The sequence below is a fragment of the Antennarius striatus genome, chromosome 16 (genome assembly GCF_040054535.1).
Source record: "Antennarius striatus isolate MH-2024 chromosome 16, ASM4005453v1, whole genome shotgun sequence".
Lineage (NCBI taxonomy): Eukaryota > Metazoa > Chordata > Actinopteri > Lophiiformes > Antennariidae > Antennarius > Antennarius striatus.
This window is the reverse complement of record NC_090791.1, coordinates 13,621,290-13,641,307: the sequence shown is the minus strand read 5'-3', so window position 1 is coordinate 13,641,307 and position 20,018 is coordinate 13,621,290. Positions and strand designations below refer to the sequence as shown.

At 40.7% G+C, this 20,018-nt stretch overlaps 1 protein-coding gene across 2 annotated transcripts; it reads right to left on the bottom strand.

The window, feature by feature from the left end:
* Positions 1-268: 268 nt before the first annotated feature.
* Positions 269-17,842, bottom strand: usp36 (ubiquitin specific peptidase 36). 2 transcript variants are annotated; one of them, XM_068337450.1, is made up of 21 exons: positions 17,754-17,842; positions 14,430-14,695; positions 14,082-14,303; positions 12,886-12,996; positions 8,853-8,955; positions 8,696-8,763; positions 7,618-7,688; positions 7,447-7,529; positions 7,189-7,300; positions 6,968-7,108; positions 6,103-6,203; positions 5,879-6,017; positions 5,433-5,795; positions 5,046-5,270; positions 4,512-4,636; positions 3,758-4,426; positions 2,929-3,149; positions 2,584-2,772; positions 2,399-2,514; positions 2,179-2,298; positions 809-988 (listed from the first exon to the last, which is right to left on the bottom strand). In XM_068337450.1, exons 2-21 carry the CDS (start codon positions 14,680-14,682, stop codon positions 959-961), a joined length of 3,462 nt encoding a protein of 1,153 aa, XP_068193551.1. In that variant the 5' UTR covers positions 14,683-14,695; positions 17,754-17,842; the 3' UTR covers positions 809-958. The 2 variants fall into 2 exon arrangements, with proteins under 2 accessions (XP_068193552.1, XP_068193551.1); XM_068337451.1 differs by lacking the exons at positions 2,179-2,298; positions 2,399-2,514 and having other exon boundaries at positions 269-988.
* Between the last annotated feature and the right edge of the window lie 2,176 nt (positions 17,843-20,018).

The window sequence follows — 20,018 nt, the reverse complement described above, 5'->3', positions numbered from 1 at the left end:
CAATTAAGGATAAGGATCAACTTTACATTTAAATTTTGTATTTAATTTTTCAATTAAGTTTTGTTGAGGCTGATTATTTTTCTACACAGTAATACTGATAAACAATCAGGTCAACCAACATAACTTCTGGTTGGTAAAAGCAAAACCAGATGCTGCAATGCTTCTAAATACCAATTTACCTGTTTGTTTGTTTTTTTTAAAATAGAGCTCCAACTATAATCATTACTTTTAACCACAATTCAAAATAATAAATGACAAAACAATCAGCTCACAAAAATCACAACTTTATTGCACCTTTATAGTTTCTATAGTGTGGTAAGAGCTCCTTTCAGTATGAAAGGTCCCTTCCCTGGTCAGGTGGTGTGCAATATAGACCCATCATTGAAAACATGTAGACTGTCCATTCATACTTTTAAATGTTTGAGAGTCACACCCTAAGCCGATTTCAGTCGACAAACACACCCTATGGAAATTGGCCTCTCTTCACACGTTACAGTGACGTAGGGAGGGGTCTTGAATGAACAGACAACTCTCTTAAACACAAATGACCACACACATTTTCAGATTAATTCTCCAGTTGATATCTGTCAACCGATCCTATTATTTGTAGCACATCAATATCTGTCTTTTCTTGCTTAAATTATGTATTTATAACATTTAAGTCTATAACTTTTTGAAAGCCAATTCAAGGCAACATCTCTAAAATGAAAAGTACACGGGCAAGTCTTTACAGCATTGGAGGGAAATGGGGAGCACAAAATGGACTGTACAGTCGTCTATATTAGCAAAGCATTTTTGTTGTAACCTTAGTTGATGCATCTGTTCCCACATTGGTGCACACCTGAAATACTGTATAAAACAGTTCCTACAGGATGCAAGACGATGGGACTACTCTTGTATGAAACAGGGCTGTCTGACCAGATGCAAGAATGGAATACAGGATGTCTGGGTTCCTGAGTCAGCCCAGTTTCTCGGTGACCAGCTTGACCTTCAGAAAAATTGCATAGAGATATATGATGTAAGGGGAAATACATTACTAACAAATGGCAGTCCTATTCTAACACAGTGCCCAAGTATAAAATGTAATCCTTCTATTTTAGCACACTGGTAAAGAACAGTTTGTGGCAATAATCGTTACAGAGAATGGAAAGGTCAAATCTCCAGACTGAGAGCGATTCAATGTTGGACTGATGAGATGAGCTTCATAGTTAAATAGCTGCACGGTAGGAAAATAAATGCTCACATGTGCCAACAATGTCAACCCTGTAAATACATGTTGCACCTCGAGTCTTCAGAACATTCTAACTTCCAGGTAAACATACAGCTCAGATGAATCTTAAAGTCTCTCAGCTGAATGTTCATTTCATTCAGCAGAGCTTCCTCTAGTGACATGACATGCCTCAACATTAATCTTGAAATTATCTGATTTTCAGAACATTTATATAAACAAGAGTCAAATGAAAATGAAGTCGGTTTCCGTTACAGTATTTGTTTTGAAAAAGTTTACATGCAAGTTAAAAAAAAAAAAAAAAGGTGGCAATTTTAAACCTTCATTTTGCCAACAATATGCAGACAAATGTTGGTCCTTTTAACAGGCCACGTGACACACACACTGAAGCGAAATAAAACCAAAGTCGATAAAGGCATAAAATAAGAAACTTATAATGGAATCTAAAATAACGTCATAATAAGAAATTTTGGATCTTTGTAATTTGATAGATGATAAAAAAGGTCACTTCTGTGAGGGACTTGCTGAGCCCTTCTGTCTGTGATGTTAGCGAAACCAACTGAAATATGGCTCTTCAGTTTTACTTACAGTAGCCTGACTGCTGAGGGAGAAGCAAGACTCAAAGGAGACCAAGACATAACTGATTTGCCACAAAGATGTCGGGGTTATCGTTAAATACTGCATTCAGAAAAAAAGCACTTAATGTGGCATTTGGATTGAAGCTGGGGAAGGCGAATCTGTCTGGTTACTATTACTGAGGCCTGATGACATGCTTTGTTTGTGTATACAATTTAAATTAAAGGAACCATCTTTTTGATCGTGTCTAATTCAAGAATTTAGGTCCTGAACTTAGAGAGAGAAAAAAGCATGAATAAAAGATACGGAAATTTGTATTGAGTATCTTGACTTCCAGTCAGAATCAACAGCACACTGGACTCTCAGCGACGGACCCCAAATACTCGCTTTCCTCCAGGTGTCACAGACCACTTGTTCCGCATGTCCTGGATCTTCTGGAAAATGCTGCTGCCGCTTCTCCACTTCTCTTTTTTATAGTTTTTTACTTTTTTCACCTTTTTCAAAACAAAAATGTCAGTCAGTTAAAGAGGAACATAATTTTACCATACATACAGGCTGTGAGGTGATGCGAACTCAGGATCATGTTTTCCTTACCTTCCCCCTATCAAATTCTTCATCCCATTCATCTATCACAGTGTCACGCTTCGCATGACGAAAATCTTCAATTGCATCTTTGCTAATGGCAGAAGCTTCTCCATCCCAACTGAGGACTACATAGGAAAAGGAATTAAAACACTTTTATGTTTGTATCCCGCTTTCTAGGGTTCTCTGTGTCTCACCGTTGGCTCCGTAGGCTTTATCTGAGGCGTTCTTGAGCAGTTCCTCTACCACCCCACTCGTCTTTTTGCCATCCCAGGCCACAGGAGCAGCATGGGGAGGGCTGTCTGCTGACTCACATCCATTAGCTGCTGGCGTCTTGATGCGTTTGTAGCCGTCCTTCACATGGAAGTCCCATGCTACCACTTTGGCTGGATTTGAAAAGCAACAAAAGTGCAACAGATAAAAACGGTGATGAAATCAAGACAATCGGCAACACTATATGTTCTGTGTTGGCGTGGAAACAGGTTCACAATCCTCACTAAGTTTCATAGTATGCATGCGTGGACAAGTCCAAGCTCACATACCTGTGCCTTGTTTACTTGTTTTGCCATTATCTGTGGCGTTCTTCTTTGAAGGGGGCTCTAACGCTTTAGGCTCATCGTTTTGCATGTCTGAGCTTCGCTTGCTCTCCTCGCACAGTTCAATCTCATCTTTTAGCCTCTTCTTTTTTCTCTTCAAATTCTTTTTCAATTTTGTAATATGTCCTGTGTCACTCTCATCGACTATGGCCCTCGTCTCACTGGTGCTGTTGAGGGGGAAAAATAAGATCAACTCCACTGGAAAGCTCATTTCAAATTGCAACCAGAATTTGGATTTAGGAAGAGAAACCTACCTGCATACTTTGTATTTGACCCAAATCTTACAGAGTGTGAGCAAAATCAATATTTTAAAAATAAAAACCAATGCTTTACAGAAAGCTAAAATATGTTACTTTAACAAGAAAAACAAAATCAGGATGTCTTTGTGACAAAAAAGTGAAAAAAATGCAAACTGGAGAAACAACTATCAGGCACACATTTTCAAGACACTTCCAATGAATGTGAAATTTCACTGGACTCTGTCAGGTGGTTTTTGAGGAATTGGGGATAGACCCGAATGGATAGGTCCTTTTGCTGGCATGCAGAAAAGGAGAAAGTAAAGGTATGAACGCACTTATCCCTTTCATACAAACTCAGCATTTAGGGCTATGGCAAAATTACGAGTTTTGAAAATTGATCAACAAGCATGATGCAGTTCGAAATTGGAGCCAACTGGCTGTAATAAAATCCAAGGTTTGGACCTCTTCATGAGCTCAACACTTCACTGATGATATTTACAAACTTACAATAACTAAAATAATGAACTTATACCCACGTTTCTGCAGCAGAGCATACTGAAGTAGTGCCCTGGAGCGTCTTCTCAACTTTTCTCTTCTTTTTCTTCTTCTTCTTCAGTTTTTGCTCCCTCCTCTGCTCTTTCTGAGTGGACTGCACTGGGGTTGTGGGAGCTAACAGGGGCTTTCGCTCAGACTCTTCTGGATCTGGATGGGACGTAATACTCCATATGCCGCCATGACACCATTCCTCTTCCTGGTTCACAGTATCCAGATGAGATGGGACACACTCTCTTTCTTTCATGTTTTCTTCCACCCCGTTCTCCTTCTTTCGTTTCTTCTTTTTCTTCCTCTCACTAGTGGATTGCACGAGATCGGCCTGCTTCGCCAGAGCCGGCGTTGTGACTGGTTCTACTTCACCCTCCACCTCAGAATGCAGCCGCTTTTTTTTCTTCTTCTTTTGCTTGATGTTTACTGTGGAAGGACTGTTGAGATTTGGTTCTTGGACAAGCGAGTTGAGGTTGTTGGAAGACTTGGGGCTCTTTGGGCCAGCATGATGAATCCCATTGACTGTAAGAAAAAGTTTTGCTTTTGGTTGTTGCTCTGTGGGGAATAATGACCGTTTCTGAGGGCTCTGCTGTTTGAAGGATCCACTTGAGTGGGGAAAACGCTGTGACGACAGGGCTTTAGGTGAATGGAATGGACCACCTCTGGGAAGAGAAGCAACATTATCTGGGTTTACTAAGTAATTGGCATTGTGGTCTCAAGAGGCGTATAATTCAAAGTTCATTATACCTGTGAGCATGAGTAGGTGAGGCAAGGGTGAGGGGGTTAAGTTGATTTTGATGTGTGGGGTCGCTGGACAGCTGGCGGGGTGAAGGGGGCAGAGCATCAATGCTGCTCGGACTCCGGCTGTGAGCCTGCAGTTATTGACATAAATAAAAACTTGGTGGTCTAAAGAAAATAGCCATGAATGTGATAAAATAAGGAAGATTAAAAAGGGATGGTGACAACAGATGGAGGATTGAAAAGAGGAAAGGGTATGGCAGAGAAGAATTAGAAATGGTTAGAAAAACGAACAAACAAACCAAAGGAAAAAAGAAGACTACACAAGTGTTCCCATGTGATTGAATCGACGGGAAGGCTGGAGAAAAAACACTGCGGCCTGCAGAAATAGGCTAGAAAAGGAGTTTACTGGCCTTAATAGAAGTACACAATGAACTAATTAAATTTGGGATAACAGTGTGGATGAGGCAACAGGAAACCATATCATGGGCTTTCAGTAAGACAGGAGGCAACGCTGCTGCTGAGGATGCAAGTGGAGGTCACCTTCTTGGCTGACAGGGCCAGCTTCTTGGCAGGTGGAGGTGACATGGTGCTGGTGGCTTCAGATGTGATGTTGTTGAGGGTTGGGGTTTTTACTTTCGCCGTCTTCTGCTCTTCTGTGCTCTGAGAGCGCTCCACACTTTTGGCTGGAGAAGCCAGGCCGTTGGAGCCTTTCCTCGGAGTGGAGGGTGTCTGTCCTACTGGCGCGCTTTTGGGGCTGATGGAGTCCTGCCCGAAAAACAAAGGCAATAATGGGGTGTGGTTACGCTCCTGTGTGTTGCAGAATGTGCATCCTGTTCGAGTAGGACCACGGCGTCATGCCATTCTGTATAACAGACACATCTAATTGATATTCTCGGTGTGTAGATACTTCCTGTGTGCAAATGTCACCTTTGAGTCAGTGGTGTCAGCAGAGGAAGAGTCAGACAAAGACTTGATTGAGGTAGACGCTGCTATGCCTCTGCCCTCGCCACCTTGCTTTTTATCCCCATCCATCCTGTTGATCCCGTTGTTTGAAGGGGTCGGAGTGCTGCTGCGGGACTGCACTTGGTTCTGGGGGGAGGGTTTCTTCAGCTTCTTAAAAGGCTCCTCAATAACCGTGGGTCCGCCTGGCAGCTTGGGTGGGCCGTTGGAGGACGACGTCCAGTTGGAAAGTCTGGGCTGTGGCTGAGAGCTCACGCCGTTCCTGGAAATGTGCAGACCCAAACCACCATCCATAGACTGGATCTTACGCAGCTGAGCAGGTTCAAGTTTCTGAAACAGACAAGAGTGTATTTAGATTTAAGTGTTTTTATTTACCATTCCACATGTCCACTGGCAGCGAGCTGGTCTTGTACCTTTGTGACCTGTGGGGAGGAGAGAGGCCCGTTCAGGTTGGCCCGTTTGATCTGCTCCGATGACAAACTGCTCTTTCCAGAATACAACATCCCCTGCTTGTTGGTCTGACCATCTGCATTCTTTCTGCTTTCAGGAATCCTTTAATACACAAAATCTCCAGTTCATTCAACTTTTCATCAGACAGCATCATTTGAGATCTCTTCCAGTGCCTCCATCATCTTACCTCAGGTAGAACAGCACGTAAGCCTGCTGGTTCAAGACCACCTTGATGTTACTGGAGTGCACCATGGAATCATTCATTTGATACCACTGCCCATTACTTGCCTGAGAAGAAACAAAGAAGCAGTGATACATGTTTAAATGAATGACTGAAATCCACTGCAATTTTAGCCCTCTTTTAAAAGGTGAATAAAAAAAGTATAAAAAACAGTATACCAAAAAAAAAACCAAGCTATACAATACTAAGAACAACAGAAAGAGTAAGACTGCAGCAAAGTTCAGTGTTTCTTGTCAGTGCCTCAGTCATGCAAATACCCTCCAAAATTTACATCAATATCAAAGTATCTGAAAAAAATAACCATTAACTAATTAAGCAAAAAATACAAATCCAAGTGCAGCACATTAAGACTGCTTTCTGTATTGTTATTATACATCAGGATTGGTTGTAGTACTCCCGATTTACCGGTGTAGAGCTTCCCGTGTCAGACTTCATTGAAAAAAATTGTATTGACATAAAAGAAATATAAGAAAATAACAAAAAAATAAATTCAAATCTAAAGTGGACCCGAGTAGAGTCACAGTTAACTAGCAGAAATGGAATCATTTCGATCGAAAAAGTACCCAAAGCTTTTGGTAGCAATTCCGCTTTATAACCATTACCTATTCCCATTAATTATTCCTGTTTTTGTACCATTCCTGTAATATTAATCTACCCGATATATCTCTATTTGACACTTTTTATTTCATTTCCCTCAATTCAATATTAAAAAGACATCCTCGAAAACAGGGTGGCTCATCCGGAAGGTGTTCACCCTTTGAATGTGAAATAATTTCAACCACAAACAAAAAGAAATATCCCCTCATCCTACCTTGACGTAGCAATAATAGTGACCAGCATGGCAACTGTAGCCGGAGTGAACCAGAACAGCGTAGAGGCCGTACATAACAGGGTCGCCTGAGCTCTGAGACATGTAGGGTCGAATGTTCAGGAACTCTGGGTAACCAACGTCCTACAAAAAGACAGCAATATGAAATTAGACAGACAGAAGACAGAATTTAAAAAATGTTAATGTTTTAAGAGGATTTGTACTTTTGTTATTTTTCCTCCGCTGAAGTTGGCAAACCTCTTCAGTGACAAGGTCAGCACATTAGATGCTCGATGGACAGTGAAGCGCTTGGTGGCCGGCACTTTCTTTTTGCACCTATTGAAAAAAGTGTTAATTCATCCAAAAAGTGTCTGTTATTTGAATAAATGTACAGTAAAAGCAAAAATACTAAGCCTTTTCACTGCCCTGCAGAGATATTTATAAGCTTTAGGATGTTGTCAGATAAGATGAACGGCACTCACTTGGCGCACATGTAGGCATTCTCTCCACTCAGAACGTCTGGTTTGACAAACAGCTCCAGGGCTCGAACGATGTTTGCTGCTTGCTGACAGCCACAAAAAAAAACCCCAGAAAATATTAGAAGCACTTGACCACAGAAATAAATGTTAATACTGAAATCCAGCTCGACATACCCGAATCTCCACAGCAATGTCCAGGTAAGGGTCGTATGTGTCCGATACACTTTTACAAATAGAGCATTTCACTGAAAAACAAGTGAAATTTTTAAAATTCGTCTCATAAAACTACAAATTAATCTTTGTAACAGGGACGCTTCCTGTAAAATGATAGCTCACTGCAGACGACTGCCTTTAGGGGAAACACCTTTAGATCTGAGTCATTACCATTCCTACTCGAAAGTCAGAAGTTATCGGACCAAACCCACATATTATATCTTAGATACACACGACTTAACTTAAAGTCAACTGTTTCATACCTGCTAAAGAGTTTATTGAGTTTTAGCAGTTGGCAAGTTACTGGTTTTCCTTTAACTCCAAGGAGGTTTCTAGTTTTGGCCATGTGGAAAACAGAATTCTTAAAATTTTAACTAGTGTCATGATTATTATTCTTATTATCATCAATTTTCTTTTCCAGAAACGTTGAGTATGGGAGTGAGAACAAAGCACATAGAGAGAAGAGGTGGTCATCTGTATCATTGAGATTATTGGTAACTGGGTGTAACATACAGCTTAAACGACACTTCGGTTTAGTGGTTCGCTTTCATGTCTTCTTAGATTGGAAACATATCTTTCATGAAATCTGTCAAGTAGTTCGACAGACACAAGAAAGAAAAAACATGGGGTAGAAAACTTTAATTTATTCTCAAATCTCAATTCAGCACAAAAGAAAAAAAAAAACTGTTTATCCGGTAGTTCAATTTTGAGAATTTAATGTTCTCATGAATTGAAAATTATCTGCGATGCAAATATTGAGATGATGAGCTTATTGGATCTTTTTTTTAATGAGATGTGAAATTAACTGATTTCTTCACTCTGGAAAAAACACTAACCCGCTTGTAGGTTTGTCAGGGTTCAATCTTTAGAACCACGTCTCAAACACACATGCTGCTGCTGACGGTGGCATTAGTCTGGTGTACCAGGAAATGACTGAACACAGTACTACATAAAATTAATGTGGAAATCAGTAAGTTAAACTTCTCTAGAAGTATTTTTCAAACATTACTGTCTGAAGTGCAAAAAGAAGAACCTCTACCTCTTGACCTGAGGTAACCTCCAAAGATCTGGTGAACCAGCGTTGTGGCCTGGGTCTGCCTGTCAAGCCTGCAGTCAGGAATACAAAGGGCAGTCAGAACAGACAGAAAACATCATCATTCTGATAACACTGAAGGAAATAATTATCAAAGCTTTACTTTGGGTATCCGTTGAGACAGGCTTTTTGCATGGCGTCAATAGTGTATCGTAAAAACTCATGAGCATCCTCCTGGCTTCCAAATCGAAAATGTCTTGCGATTTCTGTGGGAGAGCAAAGTGCACATCAGCTATGCTTGATAAATGTTCCGAACCCTCAGACCATTAAGAGGTTCATAACTACGTTCTGGTACTTTTCTCATTTTGTGGTGAACTTGCCCGGTGAAATAAAGTCAGCGGTTCTGGCATTGGTATTTTCCCCAACATCAAAAGCTATGAGGGAATAATAGCTCTAGATGTACGATTCCATGATGAAAGGATCTAAATAAAAGAACTGACTAATTAAAAATTTAGTTTTTGGAGAGAAGGGACTATCTGAAGTAAGCACTCAGTTTTGGCAAAGGTTTGTAGTTTCTGAACAGTATTGTTAAAATATATTAAATTTTTAAAAAAGAGTGCACGTTCGTGTAACTCATACTCAAGAAAATATGATTTCATCCTGTTTGATCCTATTCAGTAAGATTATTCTCTTGCTTTAGATTACTGTACATGCCAAAGGGGTCAATCTGACGTGTCTTGTAAACACGTTGGAAACTTGTCTTCTTGGAAATTTTTAAATCATTGAGAATATTTCCTTTTCATTTTGTTTATCATTTGTGTCCATCTATTCTGAAGTTAATGAGATATTTATTTGCCCCTTTTAAAGCCTTTTTTATATTTCACCGACAAGTACAGACAAGTCACAAACTGTGTACGTGCAGAATTTTACATGCATTATCTCAACTAACACACTACTTGTCTCTACCATGAGTCATTGCTGTCATCTGTGTTTCACCAGGCAGTGCCTGAGGAGCAAAGGCTTTATTTTTGATTCAAAATGTTTTCAAAAACATCTACATTTTACAGCTTCTTTAAGTGAAAATCACACACTGTGAGCTTTACCAAAGTTTCAGAATACGTTGTTCATAGATCAGGCCTTGCCACTACTGCAGCAGCAAAATTAAGGTACAGGGTGTCTACGTGCGGCTACAATGCAAAAAAAGTCCATTGAAGTGAAAGGAGTAACAAAATATCATTAAAAAAGTTGTTTGCAGGACTGAATAAGATGTTTAATGGAAATAGAAGACAAGAGGTCATTTTCCCATGAGAATAGGCTTTGGTTTGAGCATCATTGTCTGTCGAGCATGTTTTGGCCTGTTCAGTGACCAGATCTTAACCTCATTAAGAACATATAGATGTGTATCAAGGCCAGAATGGTTGGCAGATGATGTGATGACAGCGAAAGCACTCAGAGATGAATGATCCAGAAACACATTGGAAGAGGCTTTCAGACAGCAACCTGCTGTTGTCTGAGGAGAAACAATAGAGAATCTATCCCATAATCAAACTACACATAGATAATGCACACACATTTCCTTCATCTTTTGCTCTGGAGTGCTTAACTTCTGTGAGCATCGAGTATCTCAAACACACAGTTGGACAGGGCTCTGATAAAGAGCTTCCAGCCACTTAGTGACTCCAGACGACTCACGTCTCATCTGGAAGTCTCACATTAGAGGTAATGTGGCCCTCATACCATTTGCCTCTACTCTAATTTCTTAATGAAAATGGGAAAGCTGGTACATCATTATGAGGTCACTGCAACATTCCCAGCATCGACTCCCTGCATAATACTGAGTCACCACTGAGTGGAAAGAAATAAGTCACGCTGCTCAATGATACACTCAGGGCACTCGTGAAAGATGAGACGTCCTATTTTTATTAGAGAGGTGGGTGTTTCTTTAGCAGTTTTATGTAATTATGCTATTACGCATTTGTAATAGAATTACATTATTCTATTTGTGGAAACACGTGTCCAACAGTGGGAGCAGCCATGGGTTAAATGCCTAGAAAAGGTGGTGGTCTATTAAATGCATAGGGCACAACTTCTAGTTTTGGCTGAAACGCAGGAAAAAAGGTGGACTGTACAAATGTTGTGCTAAAGCTGCTCGCCTCAGCCTGCAGCGGCAAGGGGACGGAGAGGGCATTGGGGAAAGGGAGGGGAGCTGAAAAAGAGGTGCAGGAGGTAGAGGCATGAATGCAGCAGCAAATAAGGAGACAGAAAGTTGGGGAGGAGCCTGGGTGGAGGGACCTCCTGTGAGACTACAGTACAGTGCCTCACCATGTCAAGGTGCTACCAACAATGGAGTTCATTCATAACCTGCAGCCTTACTGCCCTACTTTTAGACCGTGTCAGTGGCCAATGCTACAAAGGCCTGGGTGTTGCTGTTGTTCCTGATAATAATTCTTATTTGATTCACATTATTAAATTACAATCATTTAATGGATATAGCTTCACAAATGTGAGAATGTGCTGTTGTTATATTTCTTCTTCTCTTTTTGGCTTTTCCCTAAAGCGAATCAGTTGCCTCCAATTAACCCTGTCTTCTGCATCCTCTTCTCTCACACCAACTACCTTCATGTCCTCTTTCACTACATCCATAAACCTCCTCTTTGGTCTTCCTCTAGGCCTCCTGCCTGGCAGTTCAAAACTCAGCATCCTTTTACCAATATATTCACTATCTCTCCTCTGGACATGTCTAAACCATCTCAGTCTGGCCTCTCTGACTTTATCGCCAAAACCTCTAACATGTGCTGTCCCTCTGATGTACTCATTCCTGATCCTATCCTTCCTGGTCACTCCCAGAGAGAACCTCAGCATCTTCATCTCTGCTACCTCCAGCTCTGTCTCCCGTCTTTTCCTCAGTGACACTGTCTCTAGACCAAACAACATCACTGGTCTCACCACAGTTTTGTACACCTTTCCTTCCATTTTAGCTGAAACTCTTCTATCACACATCACACCTGACACTTTTCTCCACCCGTTCCATCCTGCCTGTACACGCTTCTACACCTCATATCCACACTCTCCATTGCTCTGGACTGTTGACCCTAAGTACTTAAAATCCTCCACCTTCTTGATCTCTTCTCCCTGTAACCTCACTCTTCCACTTGGGTCCCTCTCATTCACACACATGTACTCTGTCTTACTGCGGCTAACCTTCATTCCTCTCCTTTCCGGGGCAAACCTCCACCTCTCTAGCTTCTCCTCCACCTCTTCCCTGCTCTCACTGCAGATCACAATGTCATCTGCAAACATCATAGTCCATGGAGATTTCTGGCTAACCTCGTCTGTTAGCCTGTCACTATAACGAACAAGAAGGGGCTCAGAGCTGATCCCTGATGCAGTCCAATCCTCCACTTTGACCTCCTCTGTCACACCTACAGCACACCTCACCACTGTCTTACAGTCCTCATACATGTCCTGCACCGTTCTGACATACTTCTCTGCCACTCCAGACTTCCTCATACAATACCACAGTTCCTCTCTGGGCACCCTGTCATAGGCTTTCTCCAGATCTACAAAAACACAATGCAGCTCCGTCTGGCCTTTTCTGTACTTCTCTTAAAGTCAGTTCTATGAGTAAAATTAGCAGCCTGACATTAAAAACTAGTTAAAGAGTTGTTTAGGACAATATATAATTAAAAAACAAAAACGAATGTCAGAGCTTAAATATCTGCTTCGAACTTCAGATCAGGAAATAATCCGCTCTGTTCGAACTGAGTGGACTCGTAATGAATTTAACCAGTTTTTAATGTCAGGTTTTTTAATATGCGTATTAACTTCTTTCTAAGATGGCAAAGTGATCAAGTTTCCTTGATGAGGCTCAGAATGGCTTCATTGAAATAATAACAGGGGTCTTTCACAGCTGACTAAAGGTACTCACAGTCATGAATGCTCTAGCTAGTGGAAGGATAGCGCAACTACAGCCACTATTTTTAAATCTATTTTAATTTTTTTATTATATGCGCCTTATAATCTGATGTGTCTTGTACAATGGAATAAATTATAAAATAAATCATTAAAAGGTGCGCCTTATAATCCAGTGTGCCTTATAGAAAATATTGTAATCATCGTTTCAGTGATTCCAGCACCAAAAAGCAAAAACTACTCAGACATTATCATGCAGTGTTGAGGGAAGCTGATGGCCTTACTCTTTAGGTCTCTTATGAAGGTGACAGGTTTGATCGCGTTGCCTGTATTGGCGAAGGCTTGGATGATGTGGTTCTGCATTATACAGATCATACAGAACCCGGACTGGTGACCTGAAACACACATGGTAATAAAGAGTCACTCTCAAGATGGAAGTTGAGTAAGTGAATAGATTCATATTCAGGACATTACTATTCAAAACAATTCCAGGGCAACAGGATGCAGCTCCACTATTTGTTTTTGAACATTTTATTGATTTTCAAATGGGTTTCTCTTAACACACCAAAACAGCGAAAAAGTGCAGAAGTTTTCCGGGGATCGTGCATGTCACAATTTCCTGAGAGTGTCTGTTTATAGGAACCCATCAACAAATTTACCACTGCATTGCACTCTGATAGTTCTTTCTTAATCTGTCATAAAATGTCTCAGTTGCAGACACTGGAACAAGTCCCTCTTTTCCAAAGTGGATTCTCTCTAGCCTATCAAAGCTTTTAAAGCTTTTCCCTACAATAAGTGTACAGAAAGCCGTCACAGCCTTGTCTATTCATCCTACAATTGTACTACCAGATAAATCAGGGCTGAACCTCAGTGTTTGTTGGTCATATAAGCATTTTACAATTTCTTATCAAGTTAAACTTCTTAATTTCTTGTTCCATGTTTTCAGTGACTCATCTAAAATGACAATCACTCACCTCCTTAGATTTTTTTCCCCCTAAAAATGTTGGTTATCAAGTCAAGTGGATTGATTTAAACAGCTTTGGATAACCATGACCTGGATAACTGAGAATCTACACAGACATCACATTTGGGCATCACCTAAATGTTGTTGCAGGTTACCTTGTGCAATAATGTGTAAGGTTATTAGATACAAGTAATTTACAATTAACACTAAAAATAAGAAATAGGCCAGTGTTCAATATTTTTACCCTGTTTTGGAATGATTGATATTACTGATTCATTCTATGAGAGAGTGTTTAAATTTGACTCGAGTGTCCAATTTAAGGATTCTAGCATAGTAGGGCAGAGTTCAGGCTCCTTCATATTTCAAACACATAACTGAATTAAAACCAGAAACAGTGGATTAAAAGGAAAGGAAAAATTACTTTCAAGCATAGAGGAAATGGTAAAGTGCTAAAATTTTTTCAGATTTAACTGAAGAAGGTACAGAAGCGTATAGGAGATTGATATGAGTACTTACAGGCGCTCCTGTGCTCCTTTGACAGCAAGTAGTTAGCAAGTGGCGGGGTGTAGGTGAGACACTGCACTGTGGAGTTGAGGAAGCAGGTATTCCCCAGGTTGTGGAGGCCAGCTCCCACCCTGTACACACGTTCCCATTTTAGGGTGAGCTTATTGCCCGGAAATAGCATTTTCTGGGGGGCAGGGATCCCATCGTTCTGGCCCCCAATCACATTCTCTGAAACTAAAAGATGAGCGCATGGTCAGTTTTGTCATATTATAGGGATAGCGCTATTCAGGAGAGAAAGGCTATGGCAAAAATAATAAAGTATGGTAATTGTGTATATTTTCTGTTCAAAGTTGAACTTACCCTGTCTTTTAATTTGGGTGAGCTCTGAAACCTTCTGGCACGTAGCACCTTCATTCCTCGGATTCAGGATGACATACTTGTTCTTCAGGCTGTCCAGCTGATAGGAGAAACCCTTGCTTGCAGGCTCAAACTCTATCTTCTGCAAAAGCACCTTCTTAGCAGAGGACGCCAACAGTTTGTTGAGGTCGCCTTCATCACCTGTGTCTTTTCGACCAGGTTTTAACGCCTCCTTGAGTTTATCCACTATCGGCATTGTTGGAACATCACTGCAGAGAAAGTTGGAAGCAGTGTCAGTAAAATGTTCACCTGGTTACTTTGCTAGGCCAAAAAGGATCAATAAGGTCATCTCCTTAGGGCAACTCGTTCTGGAAACACACCTTAGCGTACCTTGACTCGCTTTGGTTTTTTATTACCGTATCACAATGCTGGCCTTTGAACCCACTGTAGTGTGAATGGTCTTCTGAGCTGAGCAGGAAACAACAAGAGTTCTTCGGGTGATTAAATTATGATATTTTTCTCTCAGATAACCATTTAAGCGCTTGTCTGTTCCAGCTTCAGGAAGTCCCTCTCTAGGACAGATATCCTCATGTGATCCTGGGACCAAGTACATCTGAAGAGCCAGCTGGCTCTTGGCAGCTGTCCCCACAGTTATGCAACACTTTAGACATTGGTAACATGGAGCGGGTGCGGTAGTGGATATAAGAGGAGGCGCGTTTAGAGCACATAAGGTGTAAACAGCTGCTGGGTCAAATGCTTGGTTTGCTAGATCAGTTTTTTAATTGTTGTTGGTCATACTTCCACATCTCTTAATTCATTTACTATCACTAGATGTTGTCATGTGGACTATCAGTGACATGAAATGTTACAATAAAAAGATATTGAAAGACAATACAATGATTGTGACCTGATTAAAAAACTTGTATTGAATGTCGGTGTCCCTTTAAATAGTGTAGCTGATGGCCCCAAAAAGGATCATTTCAGTTTAGATAACAGTGTACGCACATTATTTCCACAACACCAGTCAGCCGATTGAATGACTTCTGCCGCGTGATTTTCTGAAGTATGAAGACAAAATGTGTTTGACCGAGGAGTGTGAAAACCCATCGTGATGTAGCAGAGACGGCCCCGAACAACAAACCCTCGGAAGAATTAAGAGATTACATCACGTGGACGTTACAGTTCAACTCTTTAAAAAAAAGCAAAAAACACCACTGGGATGAATGGTGCTATGAGAGTCGTGCTCATCAGAGCATTTTGTGACAACAAGAGGAGGAAAGAAAAACTGAACATGCATTGCATGCACAAGGGCATGCTGACCTTCATGAGAGGCTGATGCTGATACAACAAGGAACGACAACCTCAGCTGTCGAAATATTTAGAAGATGATATTGTCACATCACCTTGCACCCAAGGCCACATTTTAAGAGTTTCAGATGCACCCACTATTAAGTATAATATTTCAAATAAAGGCTATAAAAAGATCCCTATATTTCAATATGATACAATCATCAGGCAGATAGTAAGGGTGATGTCAATCTCAAATATTTCTGACTACATGTAAAATACATGCAAAATTGAAAGTGTAAAAGTGAATTAGCGAAGCAAATTAAGACCAATACAATGAATTGCACTTAAAATAGATGAAGCGGACAAAATGAAGCCTGAGAATGGCAAAATGAAAATACATTTTTAAAAATGTTGTAGACCTAGGAAAACATCAGGTCGTGACAATGCATGGAATTTTCCTGCATTACAGGTGTACAGAAATGTCCATTTTGCAATTTTCGCCCAAAATTCAATTTAAGTATAAATAAGATGCTGCTATCTATCATAACAATCTGTTATGATAGATAGAAATAATGTATTTGTAGATCCAAGGTACTGTGAAAATGCAATGCTGTATTAGTGCTAGTGTGTTGGAAGTCATAATTCACAGCCATGTTGCTGTAACACAGAGGCCAAACAACACATGGGATGCCAAAAATCAATAATGTACCGAAAATGATTGGCACTGAAATGTTCAAAAGGTGAGAGTTTGTTTCTTTTGTCTATTTTAACCCACAGTCACCAAGATGGTGACTGTAGGTTAAAAATTCTGATTTTGAACTGTTGAGACAAAAAGTTATCCAATTATTCTGGAAATAATTAGATAATCATAATAAAAAAACTGTGACTGTTGTAGGCCAAATACTGAGATCATTGTAACATGAGTGGATGTAAAGGGACAGATCAATATTTTAATATTTTAAGATCTGCCTGGATTCTGACAGCAGAGAGTTGTGTGCACATGTAAATGTAGAATTCTTTTGGGAATTTCAAATCTCTGTTGCCAGAGGGACCTGGCCAAGTTAGAAAATTCACAAAATATTAAAACGTAACATAATATATAGACATGCACAGTAAAGATGGGGTAATTATGTAAAACACAGTAGTCTCATCAAAAACGTCTTCATAAAGGGATTTAAAGGGTATAAATGATTCTTGTTGAACAGATTTTTTTTTACATATTATTCAACTGTGTACTCTAGGAAAAAGTCCAGATGATCGAAATCAAAACATGGCCATGTGTAATGAATTTCAGGACACATTTTTTCCTAAACGGAAAAATTAGTCACAGCATAATGTTAGAGATGAACCACTGTACTTATACAGAACGTATCAAAATTCAGATAAAATAATTAAGATGTTCAACGATTATTGCTGCCATAAATCTTAAAGCCTATTTAAGGTTAGAATGTATCATGCATTACGAATGCATAATGTAACTGAATATAACCAAAATTGATCAAAAGATCTGATTGCGCGAACGATGGTTCTTTTATGCGGCGACACCATAATATCCAACGCTTTGATTTTAATAAATAAAAATATAACCGCAGGCAGTGCACTGGATGTAAGCCGCTATTAAATGAACAGAAGTAGTCGGAGCATCTCTGTATACCAGTAGAGTCAACCCCTCGTGCTAGCCATCATGTTGTACATGCTATAATGCTAACACCATTCACAGCTATCGATATTGTCGAGCTGGACGATTTTTTTCGATACCGTAAGCGTTCATTAATTAACTGTAATGACATCCCTGCTTCCCGTTTCGAGATTTACTGTCTGTCTACATCCAACAATATCAACCATAAAATATCCAGCAAGGAAACATGAACTTAATGTGACGAGAGCCTCCTTTTGCTGCAATGTGAGTTAGCATCTCAGTGCCCAGGTGGCTAACGATCATTAAATGCCCTATTCTGTTCATATGTGAAACAGCGTCACCCTGAACGTTCGTGTTAACAATTATTAGCTATACCCACAAGACATTATTCTACTAACCTTTCGTACAATCGTCCAAAAGTAGCATGAGAAGGGTCTACTTCCTCAGCTGTGGCTCTTCGGTCTGGTATTTTCGCCCATGCTGCATTATCAGAGGGCGTCGACAAAAACTGAGTGACGGGTTTCACGCGCCAATGAGAGTGCACGTCATGACGCAAATGAAGGGTTGAACCAATCGCGTATAAACTGACGTACATTGTGGGAGAGAGTGACACGTGACTTCTGGGCGCCGATGTTTACCATTGATGCAATTGGCGCACATTGAAACAATTCCACACGTAATCAATGACAGAGCGGCAATGTAGCCGCAAGAGGGCACAACCCAGTGTCTTATTGTACAGGTCTCAAGCCCAGATAAATACAGAAGGTTGTGTCAGGAAGGGCATCCGACGTAAAACTTTTGCCAAATCAAACATGCGAATCAAAATCTATGACTTCCATACCAGATCGGTTGAGGGCCGGGTTAACAACGACCGCAATTATTTGTTACCCACAGGTGCTCGTGGCAACTGGACTACTGTTGGTCGAAGAAGGAGAGGAGAAAGTGTGTTCATAGGAAGAGAGAGAAGAGGAACACCAAGAGTACAGGAAAGGCCAGACGGAGCTGCATTGTGTTTTTGTTGATCTGGAGAAAGCTTATGACTGGGTGCCCAGAGAGGAACTGTGGCATTGTACAAAGAAGTCTGGAGTGGCAGAGAAGTATGTTAGAGCAGTGCACTCCAGACTTCTTCATACAATACCACAGTTCCTCTCTGGGATTGTCATAAGCTTTCTCCAGATCTACAAAAACACAATGCAGCTCCGTTTGGCCTTCTCTGTACTTCTCTATCAATATCTGCCCTTAGTCTAGCTTCCACTACTCTTTCCCATAACTTCATTGTATGGTTCATCAGCTTTATTCCTCTGTAGTTGCCACAACTCTGCACATCTCCCTTGTTTTTAAAAATGGGCACCAGCACACTTCTCCATTCCTCAGGCATCTTCTCACTATCTAAGATCCTGTTGAACAACCCAGTCAGAAAATCTACTACCACCTCTCCCAGACACTTCCAAACCTCTACAGGTATATCATCACGACCGACTGCCTTTCCACTCTTCATCCTCTTCAGTGCCCTCCTCACTTCATCGTGATTAATCTTTGCTACATCCTGGTCCATAACAGTCACCTCTTCTAGTCTTTGTTCTCTCTCATTTTCCACGTTCATCAACTTTTCAAAGTACTCTTTCCATCTTCCCATCACACTACTGGCACCTGTCAATAGACTTCCGTCCCTATCCTTAATCACCCTAACCTGCTGCACATCCTTCCCATCTCTGTCTCTCTGTCTTGCCAACCGGTATAGATCAGTCTCTCCCTCCTTACTGTCCAACCTAGCATACAAGTCATCATAAGCCCCTTGTTTGGCCTTTGCTACCTCTACCTTCACCTTACGCTGCATCTCCCTGTACTCCTGTCTACTCTCCTCGGTCCTCTCAGTGTCCCACTTCTTCTTGGCTAACCTCTTTCTCTGTATACACTCCTGCACCTCCTCATTCCACCACCAAGTCTCCTCATCTACTTTCCTTCCAGATGACACACCAAGTACTCTCCTACCTGTCTCCCTGATCACATTAGCTGTAGTTGTCCAGTCATCTGGAGGCACCTCCTGACCACCCAGAGCCTGTCTTAACTCCTTCCTAAAAGTCATGCAACACTCTTCCTTTTTTAGCTTCCACCATTTCGTCTTCTGCTCTGTTTTTGTCCTCTTCATCTTCCTCACCACCAGTCATCCTACACTCTCTATATAAATACTGTATAAGTCAAGCGACAACGTAACAAGCCAACAGTATCACATTTATCAAGAAATCATCTCAAATCATGTTGTGCTGGCCCTCTAAGAGTTTCAGTGGATTGTTTGAGCTGCTGCAGTTTGTGGCTGTACGCGTCAGTAGTTCTTACCTGTAGTTCAGGTATTCATGTCAGTTTTTTCCACTCACTGTTCTTTTTCTTCCTGTTGTACCTAGAAGGCTCATAAGTTTGTGAGTGAATGCACATATTGTTTGAGTGACTTACTAGTTAGTGTCCCGTTTTGGTTTGCGGTGTGTAAGTTTATCGCGCTAGCGATGCTAACGCGCTAGCCCGTCCATGGGATTTTTCATATTATGTTAGCATTGAGCTAACCGTTACTGTTGGACTGTGTGGAGTTAATAACTCTAGTTTATATTAATATGTCTTGTATTTACGAATGTATGTGGATCAGGGCCTGACATGCTGTTTTTGTATAT